This window comes from Nannospalax galili, unplaced genomic scaffold, assembly GCF_000622305.1.
Source record: "Nannospalax galili isolate Female #2095 unplaced genomic scaffold, S.galili_v1.0 scaffold115, whole genome shotgun sequence".
NCBI lineage: Eukaryota > Metazoa > Chordata > Mammalia > Rodentia > Spalacidae > Nannospalax > Nannospalax galili.
Genome location: NW_008340588.1, coordinates 8,457,598 through 8,467,632, shown reverse-complemented (window position 1 = coordinate 8,467,632; position 10,035 = coordinate 8,457,598). Strand labels below are relative to the sequence as shown.

The following is a 10,035-nucleotide window of genomic DNA, read 5'->3' as shown; positions in this document are numbered from 1 at the left end:
AAATAATCTTTTATCTTATTTAATTTTCAATAGAAAATTATTTTCATTGGTTTGGAAGGGATCAGAATATTTCAGTGATGAGAGACACCTGCATTATTTCTTTATAAGTTTATATGAGACTGAGAGAAGCCTCCCTTTGTTCTTCAACTAAGAAAACTGATATTACACTGAGCAGGTGACTCAGCTTGTTCCTAGTATTCTAGATGTGGAAGATAAATAAATAAATAAATAAATAAATAAATAAATAAATGGAGGGAAATCTGATCTGATCTCACAACTACATTATTAATCCAAATATTTTGGTGAGTCCTTCCTGAAACAACCATCTAGTCACCATCCGGTTATGCTCCATTTACTCATATGTAAGTCCTAATGGATTCTTCATTTTTCCACTAGGGAGAATCAGGAAGACCCGGACGACCTGGAGAACGAGGATTGCCTGGCCCTCCAGTAAGTCTGCCACATTTAATATGCTAGTTGGAACAGTCACAATCATCTTAACTTAAAATTATTGCATAATCATCCAGCATTAGGAAGGCAGAGGCAGGTGGACCTCTGTGGGATCAAGGCCAGCCTAAGATTTTCATAGTGAGTTCTAGACCAGTTGGGGCTACATAGTGAGACCCTGTCTCAAAAATTTACATAATCAGATTGAATTATACTTTAAAATAAAAAGCATCTTACTACTTCTATTTGAATATTAATATTTTTCCATTAATCATTTTTAGGGCATCAAAGGTCCAGCTGGCATGCCTGGATTCCCTGGTATGAAGGGACACAGAGTAAGTAACCTTAAGCCTAGCCCTATTCCAATATTCATGGACTTAGTATAATTTATAGATTGAATTGATTACCTTTATTTCTCACAAAATATTACAGTCAACCACATCCAAAATCTCCAACTTAATATGAAGAAACTCTACTATCAAACCAGCATTTACTGTTTTATATTAAGGCAACTTTCTAATCACATTAACTTTAACTTTCTCATTAGTTTCACATTTTTTTTGCTATAAAATCCATGTCAATTTTCTTCAGCAATTTAAAATACTTCATGTTGTTTAAATTCACATTACAAATAGTACTATAAGATAAAAGCCAGTGATAACAATTCAATGCAAAATTTGTCAGCTATTCTTGTTAACAGATTTTAATATTTTTGCTATTCATATATATTTCTAGGGCTTTGATGGACGAAATGGAGAAAAGGGTGAAACAGGTGCTCCTGGGTTAAAGGTAAATCACATATTTTTCATAAATAAATTCATTATATTTTGGAGCCTTATTTAAAATCCATATGTGGTATCTAACTTTTTCTGGTATCTGAACTTTACATATGAGAAGCTGAATAATGACTACTTGAGAGAATCCACTGACACATCCGTGAAAGTTGATAATAATGAATCTGGATTACAAGTGGTTGAGCATCTCAGTGTTTAACTCATGAATAATATATTTCTATTCACGCACTTAAAATGAAGAAATTAATTGCTAAAATACATCTTTTCCTTAGTACTTTCCTTGATGTAATATTTTGTTAAAACCAATATAAGATACTTATCTTCTGTTATACAATATGGTAACATTTTTTTATGTCTTTAGGGTGAAAATGGTCTTCCAGGTGACAATGGAGCTCCTGGACCCATGGTAATTATATTTCCTGTCATATGAGTTTCACTATCACTACTAACCATTCCACCCCTGACTGATTTTGACCCTTTCCAGCTGTTCTTACAAAGGTCAGGTTTACAGTAAGATCGTACTTTCAACTTTTCTGCAGGGTCCCAGAGGAGCTCCTGGTGAGAGAGGACGGCCAGGCCTTCCTGGAGCTGCAGTGAGTATTGCTCCATCAGTGTACCCCAGATGACAGAGGAAATTATCTTTCATATAAAACTATATTCAAAATATAGTTTTGGATATAATGACATGGAAAGGGATGTTTTATGCTTGCTCTCTGTGTGAAGAGTTTAGATTGGCTTGGGTGTGTTAGCCTCACACATTCCTTAGCTCCACCTGTCTGCATTCAGTTTTGAAAACCTGTGATCCAATCAGGCTACATGCTGTCGTTGTTGTGTTCAGCATCCTAATATTAAATCTAAAAATCAACAGTTAGTAAGGGGATTTTTAATAAACTTGAAGAAAATAAATTCAACTGAATTTAAATTGTAGTTAAAATGTTGTATAACCAGTCTTCCATAATTAAGGAAATATTTGAGACAAATTTCTCTTTTTAGGGTGCTCGTGGTAATGATGGTGCTCGAGGTAGTGATGGTCAACCAGTAAGTAATTTCATTTAAGCCTGTTTTGTTTTAAAGTACTGAGAGATTGTGGATTCAATATTATAATACCATAGATATTATCTACTATATTATTTTATATATCAATACATACTGCTTATTGGTAACTATTTGTATAGTTTAAAAATGGAATTAACTGTAGACAATACTTAACAGTAGCTATCAAATCTGATTCTGATTCTAACCCTATAAACAGAACTAGCTAGGTTGTGACCACTCTCATTATTCTCGACCAGTTGTTAACATCTGTACGGTATTGTGTATAATATCCAATATGGGATATGAAAATTAAAAGAGACATAAAAATACATAATAACATTACCCTTGCATTGCAATGAGAGCACAAAAGCTCATGGCAAAATATTGTGCACAATCATAGAATTTATGCAAACGAGGGGAGAAATACAGATTTTCACACATTAGATTTTTACCTTCTCCATATATTACTACAATGTTTCCCTATGTAATATTCATATATGTATGATGAATATTACTTTAATTTGCATAAGTTTCTCCTGTATTTTAGATGTGCCCATTTATTATTTTTCCTACTGTGTTGCATTTGATTAAGAGCTCTATATATTGTACATTATTTTTAGGGTCCCCCTGGTCCTCCTGGAACCGCAGGATTCCCTGGATCCCCTGGTGCTAAGGTAAGCATGTATTTCTTTAGAAGAATGTATAAACACCTTGTAAAGCACAAAAACATTGAACTGATTCTCATAGTTAATTGGGAAAATAATAAAATGTATATTTTTATCCACAGCTTTAAAACTCTAATCCTGGGTCTAAAAAAATACTATCCTTACATTCAGCTATTATCCCTCTATCCCTTCTGATGCCTTGTCTTTTCCCAGATTCTTTCTGGGAAACAAGAACACAGTCATGCACATATTTACCTTTGTGCACATATTTACCTTGTACCATCTTTGTGATTTATGATCCTTTGCTCTAACTACAATGCATAACCATAATACTATAGCTTTGGGAAAGTAAATTTAAACAGAGCTGAGGCATAAACTAAATGATTCAAAGTGGCAAAAAAAACTGACAACTGGGGATTTTATCCTTTAGGGTGAAGTTGGACCTGCAGGGTCCCCTGGTTCAAATGGCTCTCCAGGACTAAGAGGAGAACCCGGACCTCAGGGGCATGCTGGTGCTCAAGGTCCTCCTGTAAGTAGTAAACATGACAATTGAGAGGCATACTATCATGCTGACTCATCAAAGTCTATTTCAGTGTTGCTCTTAAAGTTGCTTCACCCTGATTCTACTATGATAAACATTGATTCGATTAGTAGTCAAAGGGTTGTGCTATTCTAGAATTCATGAATTTTATGTTTATATAATACAGAATGCAGGATGTATGAGTAGTTATCTGATGCTTTGAAGAATATGGCCTATACTAACCACCAGTCAGAAAAGTAACAAAACCAAAACCTTCTTTATTTATGTATTAATTGATAATTTAGAACAAATGCATATAATTTCTGATTTATTTAATTAATGGCAATTATTCTGCATATTTTTATGTTTGTGTGTGTTTGGACAAATCACTTAATATCTACAATACATAACACCTGCCAGTAAATATATATTTTGGAAAGAAAAGACTCCAAAGACATATGCACTCCTGTCATTGCTTCTAACATGCTCCTCCTATCTTGTGTGCCTAGGGCCCTCCTGGGAACAATGGCAGTCCTGGTGGGAAAGGCGAAATGGTAAGTGGCCCTGTATCTCAGCTTCAGCCCACTCACACATTAGACTGACCATATTTGAGTGAAATGCTAGAAAAGAAAGTTCATGTTTGGCTACTGTTAGCATTTGGTTTTGTTCTTAGGGTCCAGCTGGCATTCCTGGAGCTCCTGGACTGATAGGAGCCCGGGGACCCCCAGGACCAGCTGGCACTAATGGTGTGCCCGGACAGAGAGGTCCTTCGGTAAGTACGTGTCTCTCCTTTATTCTCTGAGAGTTATTGATTAACTCTTACCACAAATATGAATTTTATTCTTTCTGCTCCTTTTCCATTGAATTTATATGACTTTCCCTCTGGCCTTCTATCTGTAAAACATCTGATTGATTATGATTCTGTGAGTGAAACCCTCATTGTTTTCAAATGGAGATTTTGCTTCATTTTAGGGAGAACCTGGTAAGAATGGTGCCAAAGGAGAACCTGGAGCACGTGGTGAACGGGTAAGTCCGAAACAGCAAGCTTGGTTATTTCTTTAAAAACTCCAGTACAATTAGAAAACAAACAAGTAACTTTTTGCAACAGAATTTAATCATAATTCATTTCTGTTTTAGGGAGAGGCTGGTTCTCCAGGTATTCCAGGACCTAAGGGTGAAGATGGTAAAGACGGATCACCCGGAGAACCAGGCGCAAATGGACTTCCAGGTGCTGCAGGAGAAAGGGTAGGTTTTCCACCGGGCAGTTAAAGGAAAACTGTAGCACCTACCATTTCATCTCCAGGATATGGCAGCCATTATTCTTTCCTTCTTTCTGTTTGTTTTCTTGCTTGTTTTGTTGTTGCTTGTTGTTGTTGTTGTTGTTGTTGTTGGTGGTGGTGGTGGTGGTGGTGGTGGTGGTGGTTGACACAGGGTCTTACTCTATAGACTAGGCTGATATGGACCTTACTCTATAGCCCACATTAGTCTGGAATTCATGATAATCCTGTGTCAGCTTCCCCTAGCACCGGGACTACGGATGTGAGCCACCACCTGCTTTAAAAGATAAGAAAAGCCTGTAATGCTACTTATTTTTCAGACATGATCTCACACTGTAGTCTAGGCTGGCCTGGAACTCCTAGGTCAACCAGGTTGGCGTCAAACTAAGGAACTTTCTTAACTCAGTCTCAAAGGTGTTAGGAGTAAAGATATACACCATCATACCTTTATAGCCATTGTTTTTCTTAAATTGAGTATCCACTCTCAAACTTTGTTTAAAACATTTTAGCGTGCTTCTTTGGGGGGATTTTATTTTTTTATTTAATCTTTCTAATTATTTGAGAGATTGGTTTGGTTTGGGGGGGCAGGTTTGGTACTAGGGACTGAACTCATGGCCCCTCTACTTGGTAGGCAAGAGCTCTACCACTGAGTCAAGCCCCAACCCCCACTTAAAGAATTGTATAACATGAGAATACCCATATTGCTCTCATGGATTATGAAAAAGTTTTAATCTTTTAGACTAAAATATTTGGCTATCATTATTTCCAGGGTGCTCCTGGTTTCCGAGGACCTGCAGGGCCAAATGGCATCCCAGGAGAAAAGGTAAAACATTTAAGTTCCTAGTTTCCCAAATGCTACTACCACAAATAGACATTTTTCTATATATTATCCCATTAATGGAAATTTAAGTATCTGATTGATATGTATCAGAATTATTTTTTAAAACCCTGATTAAAACAATGATTCCAGTGCCTGCTTCATTACTTCATGGGCTTTGTAATTAATACAAGTCACTTGATCCGTATTAGTGAACTAGAAATCACTAATCTCAACATCATTGCAAGATTCATGTAAACTAAAATACCTGAAACGTCTTTGAAAACTCTAAAGTAAGTTCATATTATCAAAGATACATTAAAGGAACATAAATATATTGTTAAGTCCAATTAATATTTGATACAAGCAGAAAATAGTCATCACAGCTACTTCAAATTTTTTTTCCAACATGGCAATTCAAGCTAAGGCAACTGATTTTACTCAACAAAACTCAGCAACACATCAACTCTCCTTAAGAGGTCAAATAGCTCCACTAGTTTTTACTTAAGTATTGTCAATATTTATATAAATCAAAAGTCTTCAAGATTTATTTATCTCACAACATAGGGTCCTGCTGGGGAGCGTGGTGGTCCAGGCCCTGCAGGGCCCAGAGGAGTGGCCGGTGAACCTGGCCGAGATGGAGCTCCAGGAACCCCAGGGATAAGGGTATGGAGACACATTTGTTTGAATAATGCCTTAATGTGGTAAGAAGAAAAAAAATACAAATGATAATAGATCAAAGACAATTTCAACCATACCACACTTTTCATAAGATTCAAAGCAAAACAAAACAAATCCTCAAGGAGCATTGTGAAAGAGGGGGTGAAATGATTGTAAGAACTAGAGGTGGTTAATGATCATGAGGAAACAGAATTTTCTAGATGGTAGGGAAATTACTCATATGAACTTATAGCAATGGTGAAAACACACATGAAACCCACAGAAGCTCAAGCCAGATAAGGGGGCAGAAAGATTGTAAGATCCAGGGGCAGAGGTTCATGACCACATGGAAACAGAGTTTTACAAGCTCCTGGGACCTTGCTCATAGGAACCTACAGCAATGGTGTCAGCATGCACAAGACCCATGCAAACTCCATAAGGCAAAAACCCAGTATAGAAATGGAAAATGCTCAGCAAGTCCCAACCTTAGTCAAAGAACTATTGACAGCAGATTACTGCCAGGTGAGGGAGAGTTGATTTTTTTTAAGAGAGAGACTCTAGATAAGCTGACTAGACCCAATGGATGAACTTGTACTGAGGGACATCTGGGTACACTAATTTGACTAGTAGACGTTAGCATATGTAACAGAATGCATGAAATCCAGTGAGGGAGGGGCTTTGGGGGTGCAGATGGGGTTATGAAGAAGATTAAGATGTTTTATATGAAATGCACAAAAATTCAATAAAAAGTAAACATAAAAAAGAGGTGGGAAGTAAGAATCTCCAACCTTAGCTGAGGAAAAATTTTCACCTGATAACTACTTGGAGGAAAGTTTATTTTCCTTATATATAGGTTAAGCAGGTGACAGTGCATGGATACACACAAAAGAATATTTGGGGACACAAATGTCTTGATAGGCCTTAATTTATATGACAGAGTACATGAAATTCAGTGGGGGTAGGGGAGCTGTCATAAGAGGGATGCAGATAGGGAAGAAGGATTTAAATTTGATCAAAATATACTGCATAAATTCACAAAAATTCAATTAAAATTGAAAGAGAGTCAAGATAGATCAAGGAAGAAAGAAAATTAAATACTTGATTTTTAAAGGTAAAAAGTACAACTTTTTAGGGCTACATACATAAATGGAAATCTCAAATATATACAAGTTGGGTATGTTGTACTTTAAAAATTTTTCATTTTAAAACATATGGAAACTATCTCTTTCATGTAGGGTGTGCCCGGAAGCCCAGGAGGACCAGGCAATGATGGAAAACCAGGGCCTCCTGTATGTACACTTAAGATGTCTCATTTACTAGCCCAGTAAAAAGTGGAATGTATACTTTAGCCTAGACTTGAGTGAGTGTGTGTGTGTGTGTGTGTGTGTGTGTGTGTGTGTGTGTGTAGATTATATTTTGATTGAGTGCTTATCAAATTTTGACCAAGGTAACTAACTACTTTTCTTATTAGGGAAGTCAAGGAGAAAGTGGTCGCCCCGGTCCTCCTGGTCCATCTGGTCCCCGAGGTCAACCTGGTGTCATGGGTTTCCCTGGCCCTAAAGGAAATGATGTAAGTACTGTCATTACTTTCTTCAATACATACTTGACATTTGGCCTTTTATTTCACATATGTGAGTTCTGAGATACCCAAGACCTGTTCTTCTCTTCAAAACATAGAAGAGTATATGGAAATCAAATAGCATATAAGAAATGGGATAAATAATTGGTTATGAGTATGTGTATGTGTCTGTATGTGTGTAAGCAAATGAAAAATGAGCTATTGTCTAGTAATTAGTGATTTGCTTTTTTGAATATGCAAATACATGCCATTTCTTTTTTAGGGTGCCCCTGGTAAGAATGGAGAACGAGGTGGCCCTGGAGGACCAGGTCTTCCAGTATGTGACTTTTATTTACTTATTTCTAGCCTTATAATCAATTTAGTCATATTCAACCTCAGAACTTCCTTGTTATCTGTATTAATTCTCCTCCTCTAACTGTCATTGTAGGGTCCTGCTGGAAAGAATGGTGAAACTGGACCTCAGGGACCCCCAGGCCCCACGGTAAGTTTACTCAGATCAATTGAAATCAGAGATATAGTGGAGATAGTACAGGGAGAAGGATTTAGAAATTATACTATCTCTGACACTGAGTCATGATATCTCCCCAAACAATCACTAGAATTCCTTATTTAATGACTGAATTAAATGTTGACATTAAGTGTATGTTGTGATTAATTTGCTTTATAGCCCAGGTATCCACAATTTTCATGCTCTCAGCCTTTGAATTAAGCAATAGGCCTGCTGAGATATGGACTAAACACATATAGACTAAACAGGAAATATAGAGTAAACAGCAAAGGTCATTTTGTAATGGAGTGTGTCATTGTATTTTTCTACATAGGGCCCATCTGGTGACAAGGGAGACTCAGGACCCCCTGGTCCACAAGGATTACAAGTGAGAATTTAGTCTTTAAATGTTATTGGATATTTGCCTTTAAAAGACATTTCTGTACTTCCCTTTAATAGCTCTTTTTGTTACATAAATATGCTTCAAAATTCTTGCTTTGCTATTTGTTTATCTGATGCTCCATTTATAAGCCTTTTTGCATCATAAAATAACACCTTAACAGCTGTCTATTCTAGACTGTGTGCATTGTCATTAAAAATAAATTAAGCTCCCATAGTTTCATATGTTAATACTTGTTTTCTATTATAAATTTATAAAGTCAATTCAGCCTACCTTATTCAATATGTTTATATATACAGCAACAAAAAGTGTAGACATGAGCATGGGTTTGTAAGTCATGATTATCTTCTCTCTGTCACTGAATTTTAAGAGAGGCACATTTTTGTACCTATGCAAATACGAAAATCATGTCTTGACTATCTTGCAAAAGTATGCTTACACATGACAAGCTTTCATAAAGCCATATTTCAAGTGGTCACATAATGCAATTCCATTATTTTGTAGGGCATACCTGGTACCAGTGGTCCTCCAGGAGAAAATGGAAAACCTGGTGAACCAGTAAGTGGCATTTTATTTTTCAAAATTCATAAACTCAATGCATAAATTACATTCATTTATCAGTTACTAACTTTGCCTGCTCCTCTAGCTAAGTTTTAACAACGTATCCTGTTAGAATGCTTGCCTAGCATGCATGAAATCCCTGGGTTTGATCCCCTGAAGAGCATGAACCAGAAATGGTATCACCTGCCTTTAGTTTCACCTCCTCTGGAGATAGAATTAGGATAATTAGAAGTTCAAGATAATCCTTGATCACATAGTGAGTTTGTAACTAGCCTAGGCTACAAAAGATCTTGTCTCAGAAATTTTTTTTTGCTATTTCACAGAATTAAATTTTACTATAAAAAGAAAGGAACTTGAGAAAGCACACAAGTTCAAGATTTTAAAAATTGTGAAACATACAAATATGCCAATTGAAGATGTTGTTTTTGTTTCTGTGAGGCACAATAAATAACAAAACCTTAATCACTTAATGCTTACTTCCTAGGGTCCAAAGGGAGAAGCTGGTTCCCCTGGAGCTCCCGGAGGCAAGGTAATTTCTTCTTTAACTACTTCAGTATGATTTGGAGCAATTGATTATAGATTTTTTTAAATTTTTATTTATTATTTTTATTTTATGTGTATGCGTGTATTGCCTCCATGTATGTAAGTGCACCCATGTCATGCAATACCCGTGGAGATCAAAAGACGGTGTTGGGTCCCCTGGAACTGGAGCCATGGATGGTTGTTAACTACCATGTGGGTGCTGGGACTTGAACCCAGGTCCTTTTCAAGAGCAGCCAGTACTCTTAACTAC

At 36.5% G+C, this 10,035-nt stretch overlaps 1 protein-coding gene across 1 annotated transcript in view; it reads left to right on the top strand.

Moving 5' to 3' along the window:
* Positions 1–10,035, top strand: part of Col3a1 (collagen type III alpha 1 chain) — a 39,641-nt gene that overhangs the window by 16,251 nt on the left and 13,355 nt on the right. Inside the window, exons 9-29 of the mRNA XM_008835638.3 lie at positions 397–450; positions 729–782; positions 1,183–1,236; positions 1,603–1,647; positions 1,781–1,834; positions 2,235–2,279; positions 2,897–2,950; positions 3,372–3,470; positions 3,971–4,015; positions 4,135–4,233; positions 4,434–4,487; positions 4,599–4,706; positions 5,508–5,561; positions 6,123–6,221; positions 7,451–7,504; positions 7,687–7,785; positions 8,057–8,110; positions 8,222–8,275; positions 8,616–8,669; positions 9,186–9,239; positions 9,727–9,771. Coding sequence (XP_008833860.1) covers positions 397–450; positions 729–782; positions 1,183–1,236; positions 1,603–1,647; positions 1,781–1,834; positions 2,235–2,279; positions 2,897–2,950; positions 3,372–3,470; positions 3,971–4,015; positions 4,135–4,233; positions 4,434–4,487; positions 4,599–4,706; positions 5,508–5,561; positions 6,123–6,221; positions 7,451–7,504; positions 7,687–7,785; positions 8,057–8,110; positions 8,222–8,275; positions 8,616–8,669; positions 9,186–9,239; positions 9,727–9,771 — 1,332 coding nt within the window. The remainder of the gene's footprint in view (positions 1–396; positions 451–728; positions 783–1,182; positions 1,237–1,602; positions 1,648–1,780; positions 1,835–2,234; positions 2,280–2,896; positions 2,951–3,371; positions 3,471–3,970; positions 4,016–4,134; positions 4,234–4,433; positions 4,488–4,598; positions 4,707–5,507; positions 5,562–6,122; positions 6,222–7,450; positions 7,505–7,686; positions 7,786–8,056; positions 8,111–8,221; positions 8,276–8,615; positions 8,670–9,185; positions 9,240–9,726; positions 9,772–10,035) is intronic.